We start from the raw sequence: 18,745 nt of genomic DNA on the forward strand, positions 1-18,745 counted from the left end.
TATTATGAAGTGCTTCGAACGGCTAGTCATGCACCATATCACGTCTGCCCTTCCCCCCTCCCTGGACCCTTTTCAGTTTGCATATCAGTCAAATCGCTCGACCGATGATGCCATCACAACTGTCGTCCACTCAGCACTCACACATCTAGACAAAAAGGACTCATACGTCAGAATGCTGTTTGTAGACTTCAGTTCCGCATTTAACACTATCATCCCTCAACAGCTCATTCACAAACTGGTTCAGCTGGGGCTCAGCACTTCACTGTGTAACTGGCTGCTGGACTTTCTAACTGGAAGACCTCAGGCAGTACGGGTCGGCAGTAACACTTCCAGTACCATCATTCTGAACACTGGGGGCCCCCAAGGATGTGTGTTAAGTCCCCTCCTCTTCACTCTGCTGACCCACGACTGCACACCGTCACATAATTCCAACCTCCTTATTAAGTTTGCGGATGACACGACTGTGGTGGGTCTCATTAGTAACAAAGATGAGACAAACTACAGGAGCGAGGTGAGCCGCCTGGCCAGGTGGTGCAGTGACAACAATCTCTCTCTGAACGTGGACAAGACGAAGGAGATTGTTGTTTACTTCAGTGGAGCGCACACTCAGCATGCTACTCTAACCATCAACGGTGCCCTGTGGAGAGTAGGGCTGGACGATTTTGGAAAATAATCTAATTGCGTTTTTTTTTTTTTTTTTTAAACTCTTTTTTTCTATTATTCAACAAAAACAAGCACTAAATCATTGTAAATTAGGGAAGGGAATCTTTAGGCACCTCATGAGCCGATACATTTTTTTTTTCTTGAATTTATCTGATTAATAAAACTTCAAGTATTTAATTACATAATTATAAATAGGCCTACTTATAATAATTACACATTTAAAAATGAAATTAATACAATTACATGTTAATAATTTTAACAAATATAGCTTCAAAACAAATAACAAAGAGGGGAAAAAAAAAATTCTTCAGTGCTTTCAGTAGCCTATTTAAGAGTAGGCTGTCTGAACGTTTTCATCTCTTTTGAAATTATAAGATGTGGTTTGTCCTGTCTGTTTAATAACTTAAGATTAACTGACTGTGTCACATTAATTTCGCGTCATAAAAGCATTTTGAGATGCAAGTACATTTATGCATTTAACCACGTAGACGGAGTCGCCCACAGCCGCATGCTCAAACGCTCTTCGCAAAACGCACGTGAGTATTTGTTTCTCGTAAGGTTCAAGTGGTGGTGTGTGTGTGTGTGTGTGTGTGTGTGTGTGTGTGTGTGTGAGACAGAAGCAAGCAGATATGGTTGTGGATATGGATAACACTAAAAATTATTTATTAGATAGTTGCAGATCTAGATCTAGATTTTTAGGTTTTATTGTTAATGTTATCTGTATGCACCATGGGTCTTAGAGTACTGTAATTTCAATTCTCTGTATGTATGTACTGTACATGTGGAAGAACTGACAATAAAGCATACTTGACTTGACTTTCACTAATGGCGCCGCTCGACTGAATATGAGGGGGAGGGGGCAGGGCGGGCTTCCTGCAGCATAGGTCTGCCGTGTCCATATATGGTATATTCAGAAATTAACATCACGTATTTGAGTGCGCGTGCACGTGGGCTGGTTGACGAACCCAGGGGTAAACAAACGCTTTACTTTTAAATATCGGCTTCTCGGCCAGTGTATAATCGTTAGGCAATCATAACATACATTTTTTCTCGTGGAAAAGTGAAAATTACAGGTCATGAGTCATGACTCCTTTCATTTTTGTGATCTACGACTTGCGGAGTCGAACATCATTAGTGCCGACATGAATAATGATCTTAGAGAATTTACGATTAGCATTAGCCAGCACTTTTAAATTTGCTTTGAAGTCAGGCGCTCTGGCTCCCGGCAAACATGTGACTATGGTGGCTGGTGTCTCTATTTTCACGTTACGTGTAATAGAATCAGCAATAACTTGGGCACAATCAACAGGATTCTTAGTGGGTGTTTCGCTGAGTGGGGAGAATCTGTTTGATGCTGTAATCGGAATGGAAGAGCGGTGTTTTACAAAACATTGTTCATTTCAAAATAAATAATTTTGTATTTAGCCTATTAAATCTCCTGCTGTTTATGATGTCATCTGTTATAACAAAAGACAGTTAAGATGAGAAAGAAAAACAGTTCTTGAATTGAAAACATTATGGCACTGTTGTATATGTTTAATGTTTTTATTACATTAGATAAGTTTCACGAGTTCACACTTACATATAATTTGAAGGGGTAAAGTTTAATGCGTATTTGGCGTGCTGTCCAGAGGGAGGGCTCCGAGCTCTCCCCCCCCCGTATGTAAGTAGCTGCGTGTACATGGACACTTAAAATCAGATTGACGGCTCAATCGGACTAAAAAACCTTCATGTAAACACCTTAATCGATCCGATTGAGCTCGATCCGAATGAAATTTCGATCGGATTGAAAGGGGTGGTTTATTCCTTTTGTAATCCGATCGAGAGAACATGTAAACACTTGATCGGATTGAAAACCGAAACTGAAAGGACTGCGCATGTGCAATGACGTTAACTAGCGAAATGACGTATGACGCCCGGAAGGAGCTGTTCTTCCTGTTGAATAAAGTGTCATATTAATAAGTTTCCCGTCATTCTAAAATTCTCATTTCACTCGCGCGTCTGTGAAGTGAAGCAGGACAACATCCCACCAGTGCTTGTTTTGGATTCTCATCCACAGACGACTGGTTTTGGCTGCGGGGAGGGGCATTTTTACTGTGTGATCAATAAGCAGCACGGCAAAACGGTTAATATGCTCTAAATTATGACCAGAGACGAATTAATATTACGTCTGCTGTTTAAAACAAATAAAGAACCAATAGAGGAGAATATTTATGCGTGAAAAGCGGGAAACTGTATATTCGTGCAGTGTGCGCATGTCAAAACATCAGATCCGTTTTGAAACTCGTGACATATAAACGCGTGCATCAACCCGATGACTTTATTTATCATTCATGTAAACACCTTGTTCAGATTCATCAATCGGATTGATTTCATTCCGATTGTGTCCATGTAAACGTAGGGCTAGAAGCGTGGAGAAGGGGTGGTGGAGGGATGCTGCAAAAACTGTCAATGGAATGAGGTGAGACTGCTGAGTGTATATATACACCTCTTACCATTGATTGCTGAGTGCTCTCCACTAAGGCTGAACGATTTGGGAAAATAATCTAATTGCGAATTTTTTTTTTTTTTTTTTTTTTCCCAATATTGCAATTGCGATTTAATATGCGATTTTTTATTTTATTTTATTTTTTTTTTTTTTATTATTATTTTTTATCCCTTTTTTCCAACAAAATGATTTAAATAATTACTAACACAATATTAGATACATTTAATGTAAAATGTTCTTTCCCATAGGCTGGGCCTATTTGTTAGAATTAAATTAAATCATGTATGACTTGAAATAAATGAAATTTTTATTTAACTGCTCATTACAGAAACATCTGTGGCTTTGCCACTGTGCATTTAAGTAATTTAAACAAAGGCATGCACTTTGTAAACAAAAAACACTGTGTGCAAAATTTTCTTATAAAAAAAAATTTTTTTAATTATATATATTATATATATATATACTGCTCCCAAGTCAGTAACATTTCACACAACTGAAACATAGAATTTGCTTTGAAAATATTTTGTAAAATCAAAGTAAATAAAGTTATAAATAAAAAAACTGAGAAATGCACTTTTAAATTAGACAATAAAAAAACAATTTGAATATTATAATATAGAATAGATCAACCTCACTTATCTCAAGTACACAACAATAACACCACACAGACTAAAGTTCACTACGAGTATAGCACTGCCAGCCATAATGATCCAACAGTTTTGTTCTCAGTGGCTCACAGGTTTTTTGCTAAGAAAACCAGAATATTGACTTTTGCTGGCTTCAAGGATGAGCGAGTGCAAGTCACAATATTCCCTCCTGTGCTAAAAAGACGCTCTGAGGGAGCGCTTGTGGCAGGTACACAAAGATACTTGCGGGCCATGGTGGACAACTGTGGGTAGCTGATCTTATGCACCCTCCACCAAGCCAAGGGATCATCTTCTCCATCAATGGCAGGAGTCATCAGGTAATTGTTTACCTCTGCCTCTTTAGATTAGATTAGATTAGATTCAACTTTATTGTCATTACACAAGTACAGGTACAAGGCAACGAAATGCAGTTTAGGTCTAACCAGAAGTGCAATAGCAGCAAGTGCAGGATATACAGTGGTTCATAAGTGCAGAACATGGATATGTACTGAATAAATATAGAGTTGAATACTATTATAAACAAAAATTTACAGATAGATTGTCCTATGAATATAATATACAGATAACTATTACTGTGAACAGAGTTTACAGCTAGATATGTACTGAATATAATAATATACAGATGGCTATTACTATAAACAGAATGTTTACAGATAGATATGTACTGAATATAATATACAGATGGCTGTTACTATAAACAGAATTTTACAGATAGATATGTACTATGAATATATATACAGATGGCTGTTACTATAAACAGAATGTGAGCATAATATACAGATGGCTAATACTATAAACAGAATTTAACAAATAGATATATGTATAAGTTAGGCTAATGAGCAGTATAACAATGGATTTAAAGTAGTGCAAATAAAGTTTGGACAGAAGCTATCCGAGTGAAAGTGCAGTGGAAAGTAATTGCATATTACAGTTAAGGTACGATATTGCAATGTATATATAAACAGTCGGTACTGTAAATAAACAGTCGGCAGTGCAAATTGAGCATATTCCAGTCAAGGTAGTAGTGCAAGATGCATATGTAAACAGTTGTTACTGTAATAACAATCAGCAGTGCAAATGAACATTATAGTATTGCAAATAACAAAATGGAGGCAGGTGTGAGGAGGGAGAGCCGAGTCAATCAGTATATGAGGGGAGTGGGATCAATGAGGGTTAGAGTTTAATAAAGAGACAGCTCTGGGGAAAAAACTGTTCTTTAGTCTGCTGGTCCTGGTCCGGAGGCACCTGAAACGCCTGCCGGAGGGCAGGAGAGAAAACAGTCTGTGGGCTGGGTGAGAGGAGTCCTTAAGGATGCTGCGAGCTCGATGCAGACAGCGTTTCCTCTGGATGTGCTCGATGGCAGGTAGTGGAGTCCCAGTGATGCGCTGGGCGGTTTTCACCACCCGCTGCAGTGCCTTGCGCTCTGCAACAGAACAGCTCCCATACCACACTGTAGCACAGTTGGTCAGGATGCTTTCTATTGCACAGCGATAGAAGTTCACCAGGATAGTGGAGGAAAGCTGATTCTTCCTCAGTGTCCTCAGGAAGAAAAGGCGCTGGTGAGCCTTCTTGACCAGGCTGGAGGTGTTGGTTGTCCAGGTCATGTCCGCCGAGATGTGGGTCCCCAGGAACTTGAAACTGGAGACACGCTCAACAGCCATTCCATTGATGTGGATGGTGTCGTGTGTGCCTCTTGACACTTTCCTGAAGTCCACGATGAGCTCCTTCGTTTTGGTGGTGTTGAGGAGCTGGTTATTTTCGGTGCACCATGTGGCCAGGTGCTTGATCTCCTCCCTGTAGGCAGTCTCATCGTTGTTGCTGATGAGACCAATCACCGTAGTGTCGTCCGCAAACTTGACGATGGAATTAGATCCGTACACAGGCTTGCAGTCGGAGGTGAAGAGGGAGTAGAGGAACGGGCTTAGCACACAGCCCTGTGGTACACCAGTGTTGAGTGTGATGGATGTGGAGCAGTTGGAGCCTGATCGAACATTCTGGGGTCTGTTGGTCAAGAAGTCCAAAATCCAGTTGCACATGGAGGTGTTGAAGCCCAGGTCTCCAAGTTTGGCTATTAACTTAGTTGGGATGACAGTGTTGAATGCTGAGCTGAAGTCAACAAACAGCATGCGTGCATAAGTGTTCTTATTGTCCAGATGTGTGAGCACAGAGTGCAGTGCCATGGAGACTGCATCCTCTGTGCTCCTATTGCTACGGTAGGCAAACTGGTGTGAGTCCAATGTGGATGGTAGAGAGTCTTTTAGGTGTGCCAGGACCAGCCGCTCAAAGCACTTCATTACGATGGGTGTGAGTGCTACAGGGCGGTAGTCATTAAGGCACTTCGGGCTGGAGTGTTTTGGCACTGGCACAATGGAAGTGCATTTAAAGCATGTTGGTACAGCTGCTTGGGCAAGAGACAGGTTGAAAATGTCTGTAAAAACCCCAGCGAGCTGCTCCGCACATGCCCTGAGTACGCGTCCAGGGATGTTGTCTGGTCCAGCAGCCTTGTGCGCGCTGATCCTGCTCAGTGCATTGCAGACATCTGTGGAGGAGAGTGTGATCGGTGGGTGGTCAGCTGAGGATTTGAGCTTGGTGGCAGTTTCTCTGTTGTCTCTTTCAAAGCGAGCATAAAAGTCATTTAGCTCGTTCAGGAAGTTGACATCAGTGGCTGCGGGGGTGGAGTGAGAGGGTTTGTAGTCACTGATGGCCTGAATGCCCTGCCACATGCGCCGAGGGTCAGCGTTGGAAAAGTGTCCCTCTATCTTAAGCTTGTAGCAGTGCTTGGCCTCTTTGATGCCCCTTTTCAGATTTGCTCTGGATGTACTATAGGCTTGTGCATCTCCTGATCTGAAGGCAGTATTGCGTGTCTTCAATAGGAGTCGCACTTCCCTGTTCATCCATGGCTTCTGATTTGGGTATGTGGTGATCTGCTTCTGGGTTGTAACACTGTCAATGGTGGTATTAATATAATCCAGTACAGAGGAGGTGTAGCAGTCAATGTCCGTGTGAGAGCCACTGGTGGCTTGAGAAGCAAACATACTCCAGTCTGTGTGTAGAAACCTTTCCTGGAGTGAGAAATCTGCCCCCGCAGGCCACACCTTGATGGTCTTCACTGATGGCTTCACGCGATTGATCAGAGGTGCATATTTGGGGGTGAGGAACAAAGAAAGGTGATCTGACTGTCCCAAGTGGGGGAGGGGTGTCGCGACGTAAGCTTCAGCCATGTTTGTGTAAACATGGTCTAAGGTTTTGTTTCCTCTGGTGTGACAGGAAACATGCTGGTGAAATTTCGGTAGCACTGACTTTAAGTTTGAATGATTAAAATCACCCGCAACAATAAACGCAGCTTCCGGGTGAACGGTCTGTTGTTTACTGATGGCTGCGTGAAGTTCTTTCATAGCAAACTTGGCATCAGCATCCGGGGGAATATAGGCTGCAGTTATAATAGTGGAAGTGAACTCCCGCGGTAGATAAAACGGTCTACATTTAACCATGAGAAACTCAAGGTTAGCTGAACAATGTCTCCCAACAATAGCAGAGTTTGTGCACCAAGCTTTGTTAATGTAAATGCACAATCCACCACCTCTGGTCTTACCGGAGCCATCTAATGTTCTATCCGCCCGGAATGTATGGCGTCCCGCTAGCTCAATAGCGTTGTCCGGTATTCCGCTGTTTAACCATGTTTCCGTGAAAATTAGAACATTACAGTTCAAAAGTCTCTTGCTGTATGTGATGTTGAGTCGAATCTCCTCCATTTTGTTCAACAGCGACCGTACATTGGCAAGGAAAATGCTGGGTAAAGAGAGCCGGTGTGGTGTTAGCTTTAGCTTAGCTCTTAGTCCTCCGCGCTTCCCCCGCCTTTGTTTACGATCTCGCCGGCGCCTGCGAGCACTTCCGCCCGGCCGGGCAGAGTGCATAGCCTCGGGTGATCTGGCGATCTCAGGAAGGAGTCGAAGGTTGTCCATAAAACTGTCGGAAATTCGCAAACCAATATCCAAAAGCTCACCTTGGGTGTACGATGTTAAGGCACAACTGTTCTGGACGAACAGACCCGAAATGAGCAAGAAAAATACTGCTAAATTACAGAATCTGGAGAGACCGCGAGCCTCGCGATGTACTCGCGCCGCCATCTTGGATCTTTTGGATGTCATCTTGGATGTCTGCGACATCTTCAAGTTTTACAGGCAAAGAAGGAGGGGCTGCACTGGTCTTGAAAAAACTGCCAAGAGACCTCTTCGCCTTTTCCCCCAAGGGCTGTGCACTTTGAGGCATCTGAACAGTTTCAGTACGAGACCTCGGGCCCGTTCTTCGTACGTCGCTAACTCAGTTAGCTGGATTTGATTGTTGGCGATTTGGCATGATCTTGGATTGTTTGGTTCTTCGACGCTCATCCTGGACTTGCTGTCATAGCAACAGGTGCGCAATCTTAAACCTGCTCGGGAGCAGGCTTATTTCATGTTAACAGGATTAGACTGCGGCTTTATAAGCGGATACGGGAAGTCCAGCGCAGCGCGATAGTGCACTTTCTGAGATATTTTTTTCTCGTGACTCGTGAGATTGTCGTTTACATTATTCATTTGTTGGAAACGCACATTTATTTTCGATTTGTCGGAGTCGGGATTTAACTACAGCACAAACTGTTTGCATTGCCCTAAGATTATTTGCGAGTGGCTCTTTCCTTTACACTATTGGAGATGCGGAGAACTTGATGGAAAGTGCTGTCTGTCGTGTCATTCGGAGTTAAACTGGCGCTTTTAGGTTTAAAAAACAGTTTTAGTTTTTTTTTGTGGCATTTCCAAGCCACTTTAGACCCAATGTTGTAAAGCCTTTTTTTTAAAGGATTTTTTTTTTTTAGGCTATCATAATTTTTTATGAAGATCATGCAATCATGACCATGCCGATTACAGTATATGTCACTCAGGCTTCACTAACGTTATTGGTAGACTATAGGCTATAGACTGCCATCAAGGCCTCAATGAAGGGGATTATGTGAACAGAAAGGAGGTTCAAAATGTAAATGTGCAGCCCAGTTACTATTGTGATTCTTAATATTCCAGATTAGTAATATTATATACAGTGAGGAAAATAAGTATTTGAACACCCTACTATTTTGCAAGTTCTCCCACTTGAAAATCATGGAGGGGTCTGAAATTGTCATCATAGGTGCATGTCCACTGTGAGAGACATAATCTAAAATAAAAAATCCAGAAATCACAATGTATGATTTTTTAACTATTTATTTGTATGATACAGCTGCAAATAAGTATTTGAACACCTGAGAAAATCAATGTTAATATTTGGTACAGTAGCCTTTGTTTGCAATTACAGAGGTCAAACATTTCCTGTGGTTTTTCACCAGGTTTGCACACACTGCAGGAGGGATTTTGGCCCACTCCTCCACACAGATCTTCTCTAGATCAGTCAGGTTTCTGGGCTGTCGCTGAGAAACACAGAGTTTGAGCTCCCTCCAAAGATTCTCTATTGGGTTTAGGTCTGGAGACTGGCTAGGCCATGCCAGAACCTTGATATGCTTCTTACAGAGCCACTCCTTGGTTATCCTGGCTGTGTGCTTCGGGTCATTGTCATGTTGGAAGACCCAACCTCGACCCATCTTCAATGCTCTAACTGAGGGAAGGAGGTTGTTCCCCAAAATCTCGCAATACATGGCCCCGGTCATCCTCTCCTTAATACAGTGCAGTCGCCCTGTCCCATGTGCAGAAACCCCCCCCCCAAAGCATGATGCTACCACCCCCATGCTTCACAGTAGGGATGGTGTTCTTGGGATGGTACTCATCATTCTTCTTCCTCCAAACACGTTTAGTGGAATTATGACCAAAAAGTTCTATTTTGGTCTCATCTGACCACATGACTTTCTCCCATGACTCCTCTGGATCATCCAAATGGTCATTGGCAAACTTAAGACGGGCCTTGACATGTGCTGGTTTAAGCAGGGGAACCTTCTGTGCCATGCATGATTTCAAACCATGACGTCTTAGTGTATTACCAACAGTAACCTTGGAAACGGTGGTCCCAGCTCTTTTCAGGTCATTGACCAGCTCCTCCCGTGTAGTTCTGGGCTGATTTCTCACCTTTCTTAGGATCATTGAGACCCCACGAGGTGAGATCTTGCATGGAGCCCCAGTCCGAGGGAGATTGACAGTCATGTTTAGCTTCTTCCATTTTCTAATGATTGCTCCAACAGTGGACCTTTTTTCACCAAGCTGCTTGGCAATTTCCCCGTAGCCCTTTCCAGCCTTGTGGAGGTGTACAATTTTGTCTCTAGTGTCTTTGGACAGCTCTTTGGTCTTGGCCATGTTAGTAGTTGGATTCTTACTGATTGTATGGGGTGGACAGGTGTCTTTATGCAGCTAACGACCTCAAACAGGTGCATCTAATTTAGGATAATAAATGGAGTGGAGGTGGACATTTTAAAGGCAGACTAACAGGTCTTTGAGGGTCAGAATTCTAGCTGATAGACAGGTGTTCAAATACTTATTTGCAGCTGTATCATACAAATAAATAGTTAAAAAATCATATATTGTGATTTCTGGATTTTTTTGGGGGGATTATGTTTCTCACAGTGGACATGCACCTACGATGACAATTTCAGACCCCTCCATGATTTCTAAGTGGGAGAACTTGCAAAATAGCAGGGTGTTTAAATACTTATTTTCCTCACTGTATATATATATAAAAAAGGCAGTTGACTAAAATCTTCCATATCACAAATGTGAAAGCAAAATGGCCAGGATCTGTGCATGACTTAAAGTGTGTATGTCAGGTTAAAAAATTTTTTTAGATGAACACAAAATAGTTAGGGGAAATACACGTTTGACAAGTTGATGTATTGTTTTTTATGTTTTTCGATACCTAAAGGCAGAATATAAGATGAAAAAGTTCGTTATTTTCAGTACTCGCTTAAAACTGCTCCTCCCCCCAAACGAATCGCTTGACGTCATAAGAGGGAGACGTCTCCCCAGTTCAGAGTTGAAGTTTGTGAGCTGTGTTGATAATTGTACGAGTGATAGAGCGAGAGAATTAGTGATTAGGACATTTATTTAGTTAGTTAGTTATTTAGATAACAGTTATACGCAGGCGTATTTTCACGATGAATTACTGCGTTTGTGCTGGGTGCAAAAACACCGTTAAAACCGGTCACAGATCCACTTTTTCACAAAAAGCAGATAATTAATAATAATGAAATTAAGTAATTGTGCAAGCAGAATGTTTTGTTTTATTGCGAGTTTGTACACAAATATAAGTAAACACTTTGCAGTTTGAATGATGTCCTGAACAAAACGGAGAATGTTTTTGTTTCCACTGTTCGATCGCGCCCGCGATATCTCTCTCTCTCTCTCTCTCTCTCTCTCTCTCTCTCTCTCTCTCTCTCTCTCTCTCTCTCTCTCTCTCTCTCTCTCTCTCTCTCTCACACTCACACTCACACACACACACACACACACACACACACACACACACACACACACACACACACAAACAAACCAACATATTCCAGCATAGCAATCTTGACATAGCAGCCTGTTCATTATAGCCACGGAGCTTCAGCGTAAGGTAACTCTTATGCCTGGTTCGACCCGTCTCACACTCATTCATTCGCACATACACAAGCTCACTCACATAGCCTTCACGCACTAACACACACACACACACTCTCTCTCTCTCACTCACCCACTTGCGCGCCGTCGTCGTGGAGGATCGTTAAAAAATTAAACATGCTAGTCTTTTTGTCGTGATGTTGTGAAGCATCGAGGGCTGCGCCGCAGGGAAAGGAGCGTGCTACGGAAAACCTGAAGGAATATTTGGCGAATGCAAAATGTATATTGTACTACGCTATACTGAAGAGGGGGAGAATTAAAAAAAAAAATCGATTTTTTGAAAATATGAATCGATTTGACCTACCCGATTTTTATATCAAATTCTAAATCAAAATCAATCAATATTCTCTTCACAGCAGATATTTATGTTTCTTCGATAGGAATTATTTAAATTTCTGTTTGGCTCCTCATCCGTCTCACGCCTGGGAGGCTCAAAATTGTATGGCTGTGGGCCATCGTAGGTTTGAGGGGGATTTTGGATCTCCTCAGACTCAAAACTCTCCATACTTCAATAGAACTTTTTTGGAACGTCTCCCTCTTCTGACGTCACAGCTCAGCTGTGTTTTAAAAATATGATCTTGACAGAAATGGCTATAAAGCTTATTGTAGGGCAATTACAGTAATCATTTTAATGATAATTACATTTTCACTCAGACATCTAAACATTATTTAATATATCTAAAAAAAAAAATTAACCTGACATACACACTTTAAGCATTTTCAGAGATTCACATTTATGCACATTATTTGAAAGTGGTAAGGAAAGTTCCGCAATTAAATAGCAAGCTCACTGTATTACATACACTTAGCTGATAGCTAACTCTGTTAGCTGATCCTAACAGAACTGCATTTTTTTTATAGGTGATTATGACATGTTCCTGCCTGCAGACAGGTGTTGTATGACCCCATTCCCTGACCCAAACCAGTTACAATGCAGCTCCAGGACAAGGGCACACAATTTGGCTAACTAAAGGGAAGATTTCAGTGTCTGAAAAGTCTGAGGGTTGCACACCTGACAGGGTCTGTGACATTGTTGCATGTGCCATATTACACAACATTGCCAAAAAAACACACTTTTCATTAAATGTTTAATAAAAGACAAATATGCTTAGTTCCTTGAGTTTTATTTCAATTGTGCTTTGTAAAGAAAAGCCAGTGGTCAAGTGCCTGCAACAAGAGATATTAGACACATGCCTCATGCAACAAATAAAAAGGAAAAGTTGGCTATACACTGCCCACCTGTAGGCCTATGTCTCCTCTGTCTGTGCAGACTCTTCTGTAGGCCTTTCTGTAGATGTGGAATCCTGCAACTTATATTGCAGCCATAAAGCATACAAGTATATATTAAGTAAAGTTATTTATGCACTTGCAGGTAGGCTAACTCCTCCATATGACAGTTATCTGAGAGGGTTTATTCACTGTCCAGTGCAATGGAAACAAATGGACATTACAAAGTCTTATACTTTATTTATTTTGGAAAGTTAGAAAATGTCCACTTACTGCACATATTTCAGCCACCACTTTCTTGGGAACAGATACAAGTGTTAATATTTTTACATTAACATAAGTTTATCAGTTTTCACTTTCACAAGTCAAAGCAATTCATCACTCAAAATTTAACAGTTGAAATGACTATACGGCCTTAATTTAATGCAGCAAAAATTATTTTACAGGGTAGGCTACTAAGATCTTTTCTTTTCTTTTCTCAGCCTTTTTCTTGGTTGCTTTTATAATCAGACAACCATTTATTTAACAGTGCCTTTTATAAAAGAGACTATATATCAAAAAATTACCATTATGTAGAATATTTTTGTACTTCACTTTTATTTGTTCCCATGTTCTAGTGTGGTGACTCTGACATTACAATGAACAAAGTAATTATGCAATTATTAAAATACAAACATATAGGCTAATAAGTGATAAAAAACATCTAACATGGCCACTTCTAAGGGATTTAAATTGTCTGCTACTTTTTGCCAGCCCTCTCTCCTGGCTTTTGCAGACTTTGAGGTGTTCCTTGGCGTTTTAATTAAACATTAAAATTCCGAATAAACTTTGACTATTAGTTCTTGCTCTGCTGAGGAGAAAAAACTGTGCGCACTCTTTGGCCACGCCCACGCTGAGCAGCCAATAGCAGCGTTGCTGATCAATGTTTCTACTATCGATACATATCCCCTTTTAACCAGCGCATGAACGCGCAATTATCTCAGATAACTCAATCCAGCGATACTAATCATATCCGGCAAGTGTGTTCGAAGAACCGAGTTAGCCAGATCATGATTAGCACGATGATATCATCTTGGATGTCTCATTTGATCTCGGATGTTTTAAGCAACGTACGAAGAACGGGCCCCTCTTCTCCTATTAGATGAAAACAACAGCCATTAGTTTTCCAGTTAGATTTTACAGAAAAATTGTGTTTTTGTGAAATACATAATTATCATTTACCCGATGATATGTACGTTGTGCTAATTCTACCATCTCTGTCTTCAGTCGGGTCTTGATTGCAGGGATGTTGTCAGTACTGATGTACTGTATTTTGAACCTAGGGTCCAGGAAACAGGCAACATCCAAAAGCTCCTGGATGTTTGGGTCTCCATATTTGTTATCGAGGTATGCTAGGACTTTGGTTTTTATTGATTTAGTCAGATCAGTGTCCTCAGCATCTTCAGCCAGGACTGATGTGGCAAAAAGGTGGAGAACTGGCTTGAGGTAGGAGATGCTCACATACTCCTCTCCAGAAAGAGCATCAGTAAACTCCAGTAGAGGATGGAGTGCCTTGTGAATTGACTCCAATACATCAATATCCTGCCAGGTTGGGATGAGGGAGCGTGCATATCGATCTCCAGACATTACCTGAGAAATGGCTTTGGCCTGTTCAAGCACTCTGGCAATCATCATTTCTTTAGATCCCCATCTTGTTGGGCACTCCGTTATGAGGTTGTGCTCAGGGAGTTTGAGCTCCCTCTGTGCCTCCGTCAGTGCTGCCTTCTTCTTCCAACTGTGGGAAAAGTGCCCCACCAGCTTCCTGCACAGTGCTGTTGCCCTTGACACTCTGTCATCTTTGAGTGCATTTTCTGAAAGAAATAAAAAGTAGTGTATTACACACAATTAGAGTTTTGTGATACAAGGCTATCAACTATTACACACTCACATTCTCTGTAATTCTGAAATACACACATCCACATCCACACCCCTGTCCTCTCTCTCTCTCTCTCTCTCTCTCTCTCTCTCTCTCTCTCTCTCTCTCTCACACACACACACACACAGTTTGTGTGTGTGTGTGTGTGTGTGTGTGTGTGTGTTTATTTCGAACATGTAAAAAACAAACAAAGAAAATAAATGCAGGTGGGCATTTAGGGCTGGGTGATTTAAATCGTGAGATTGTTATGCGCATCTCGTCAGTAAAGCCGGCTCCTTGATTAGTAGTAAATCGCCATCACCTGCTTTCAGATTGAGCGGCATTCACTACAAAGAGCCGTAGTTAACTGACAAGCTGAGCCATATCGCATTAATTATTGCGGACGTATCGCCCTACATTCCACCACAGACAGATATATAAGCACATTAAATTAAAACATAATATTTCAATTTACATATTAGAAAAGGAGTGGGAGAAAGTATGAATTTATTTAATCCCATCCGCTTTCACAACTCAACATAAATTTGTATATTTGTATATTCAGCTTCCTAATTACTAATCAACGCATCTCTCTCTCTTTTGCACACACACACGACATGATAACGCATCTCTCTCTCTCTCTTTTGCGCACACACACACACACACACACGCACGACATGATAACTTACCAATGGCAAGATGCAATCTGTGCCCAAAACACTGGAGCCTCGTCCATTCGTTAAGCCGCGCAGCCAGCACCATATTTGACGCGTTGTCCGTCGTGATGCAGACGTGATTCTCCTCATGGAGATCCCAGCTGGCAAGCCCTTCTCTCAGGCCGGCTGCAATATTTTCCCCTGTGTGGTCGTCTGGGAAGTAGGTAGTTTGTAGGCAGCGAGCTCTGAGGTTGAAATCTTCATCAATAAAATGTACTGTAAGACTCTGGTAAGGCTCAGCTGTGCGGCTTGACCACATATCAGTAGTGCTAGCAAAAAACTCCACCGTTTTAAGCTCCGCGGCGACTTTCTCTTTGCACTTTTTGTACAGCTCCGGTATGGCAGTCTGACTGAAGTATGTACGGGAAGGTATACTGTACCGTTTATCAAGCGTATTTATCAATGTCACGAACCCAGACTTGGTCACCGTGCTGAGAGGCATCATATCTTTGGCTATGAACTCGGTTATTACCCGAGTGATTTCCCCGTGCCGTTTTGAATTGCGTTCATACGGAGTGACACTTTCAAACATTTCGGTCAGGGATCCCTGTCTTGAGGTATTTGGCTTGTCTGGCGCACTGGTGCTTGGCATTTTGGTCATACAACTGTCATACATTGGTTTGTGGTATTTTTTTTAAATGCTGGAACAAGTTTGTAGTGTTACCGCGTGAAGTAGCAACGGGAGCACGGCATGCTCTGCACAACACCTGACGCTGCGCAACATCATCTTTTTTGAAACCAAAATAGTTCCACACCACCGACGTGCTGTTCCTCTTCGAGATTAAAGTCTCAGCTGTGTCAGTTTCTGACGGTTCCGTCGAGCCAGATGCCATTGCGCTACAGGTTAAAGGGCAGCATGAAAAGTTGATGCAGCCGAGTTCTCCACTCTTTCGCTCGCGTCACGTGACCACCTTGTAATCGCGCTAGTTGCGGTTAGAAAATCGCGTTTTCTCGTATCGCGATATTATCGCAAATGCAATTAATCGTTCAGCCCTACTCTCCACTTGTGTTAATTATCTGAACGTGCTCCTCCCGAACCTTGTTAATAAAACATCATGTATTATTAAACAAATATTTTAATAGTTCTCTTGATTGAAACATGGGATTTGTGCCTATGATGTTTTAAAAGTAATAATTGGAAGATCTATGTTTGTCACGGAACGCACGACAGCGCCTCCTCCTGGTCTCACTAGGTCCCTCTCTCCTGCATACTAGGACTGCATTTCCCTCATCACCTCATTATGATTTCATCAGTTTCACCTGTGCACCCTCAGCTCCCCTTTATCTGGACTGTTCTGTTCTGTTCTCATTTGTGAAGTCTTGTTTTACCAAAACTCTGTCTCAGTTTGTATCCCTTGCTATTTTGACTTGATCTGGTGTATTTGAACTTGCACTCTGAACTAGTTTGTGAACCTTTGCTGCCTGCCTCTGACCACTGCTTGTTTTACTACGATTCTGGATTGCCCTTGTCTTCTTTTGAGTTTGTTATCTTCTGTAATAAATGTCTGCAAATGGATCCGACCGTCTCTGCCTCTCCGTCACAATGTTCCTCATTCATGGAGATTTTCAGGGACATGAATAATTCATAAAAACTCATCAAAATGATGGGAATATTTTAGGGCTCAGTTTATGCCCTTTAATTTTATAATCATATTTCTCTCTTTGAATTTTTATGTACTGAAAATGAAATTAAACTTTTTTTTTTCTTTCATTTCAGACCTGATTGAAGTGAAGGAGGAGAGTGAAGAACTGAGTGAAGTGAAGGAGGAGAGTGAAGAACTGAGTGAAGTGAAGGAGAAGAGTGAAGAACTGAGTGAAGTGGAGGAGGAACATCATGTCAAACCTGGAGAAAAACCTTTGAGTCGCTCAAAGACTAAAAATACATTTTTAAGTTTCACAGCCAAACATAGTCTTGAGATTCACACGAAGATCCACACCGGAGAGAAGCCGTTCTCATGTGATCAGTGTGGAAAGAGTTTCTCAAGAAAAGATTATCTTAAAAGTCACATGAGAGTTCACACCGGAGAGAAGCCGTTCTCATGTGATCAGTGTGCAAAGAGTTTCACAAGCAAACAAAATCGGGAGATTCACATGAGAGTTCACACTGGAGAGAAGCCGTTCACATGTGATCAATGTGGAAAAAGTTTCACAGCCAAACATAAGCTTGAGATTCACATGAGAGTTCACACTGGAGAGAACCCATTCACATGTGATCAATGTGGAAAAAGTTTATCAAACAAACAAAATCTTGAGCGTCACATGAGAGTTCACACTGGAGAGAAGCCGTTCTCATGTGAACAGTGTGGAAAGAGTTTCACATACAAACAAAATCGGGAGATTCACATGAAGATCCACACCGGAGAGAAGCTGTTGCACCAGAGAATTCACACTGGAGAAAAACCTTACAAGTGTTTACAGTGTGACAAGAGATTCAGTCAGTCAGCACATCTGAAATCACATGAGAGGATCCACACTGGAGAGAAGCCACACACGTGTGATCAGTGTGGAAAGAGTTTCACATACAAACATGGTCTTGAGAGTCACATGAGAGTTCACACTGGAGAGAAGCCGTTCTCATGCAAGCAATGTGGGAAGATATTCGGCCGATCAACACACCTTAAAAGACACATGAGAGTTCACACTGGAGAGAAGCCGTTCTCATGTGACCAGTGTGGAAAGAGATTCACAAGCAAACAAAATCGGGAGATTCACATGAGAGTTCACACCGGCGAGAAGCCGTTCACAAGTGATCAATGTGGCAAGACGTTTCTTTTGGCATCAAACCTGAAGACACACCTGACAGTTCATACAAAGGAGAAGCCACATTTATGTTCTGAATGTGGAAAGAGTTTTTCACAGCTGCAAAGTTTACAAAGACATCAGAAAACTCATACTGGTGTGAGAGAGTATATGTGCTTTGAGTGTGAGAATACTTTTACTACAGCGCAATGTTTAAAACTGCACCAGAGAATTCACACTGGAGAAAAACCTTACAAGTGTTCACACTGTGACAAGAGATTCAGTCAGCCATCAAATCTGAAAACACATGAGAGGATCCACAGCGGAGAAAAACCTTACAAGTGTTCACACTGTGACAAGAGATTCAATCGATCAGAACATCTGAAAACACATGAGAGGATCCACACTGGAGATAAGCCGCACACGTGTGATCAGTGTGGGAAGAGTTTCTCTATTAAAAGTCAGCTGAAGAGACACATGAAGATCCATACAGTGCAGAAACCACATCACCACAGTCTGAGATCACAGTAAGTAGTTCATCTTTATGTGCTGAGCAACAAAATCTCTTCTGTGTAAGTTAGTCAGTCAAATATCTCCACCTATAGTTGGCGCTGTTTCACAGTGGCTGCTGTTGAATCATCCAGGTCGTGAATGAGGCCGACACCTGATGTAATTGTAAAGCACTTGGTGTGTACAGTAGTAAATAGTTGCGCTATATAAATGCCTCATTCATTCATTAGTTTCTAAACAGCCACGATGAG

General features: G+C 41.7%; 2 protein-coding genes across 2 annotated transcripts in view; one reads left to right on the forward strand and one right to left on the reverse strand.

Annotated features, from left to right (window-relative positions):
- Positions 1-18,745, reverse strand: part of LOC311292699 (uncharacterized protein) — a 57,383-nt gene that overhangs the window by 19,517 nt on the left and 19,121 nt on the right. The gene's annotated exons all lie outside the window — the stretch shown is intronic.
- The window catches only part of LOC311292084 (uncharacterized protein), a 36,619-nt gene that overhangs the window by 10,603 nt on the left and 7,271 nt on the right, over positions 1-18,745 (forward strand). Inside the window, exon 3 of the mRNA XM_084411543.1 lies at positions 16,963-18,511. Coding sequence (XP_084267669.1) covers positions 16,963-18,511 — 1,549 coding nt within the window. The remainder of the gene's footprint in view (positions 1-16,962; positions 18,512-18,745) is intronic.

The sequence above is a fragment of the Rutilus rutilus genome (assembly GCF_951802725.1).
Source record: "Rutilus rutilus genome assembly, chromosome: 1".
NCBI classification, from domain to species: domain Eukaryota; kingdom Metazoa; phylum Chordata; class Actinopteri; order Cypriniformes; family Leuciscidae; genus Rutilus; species Rutilus rutilus.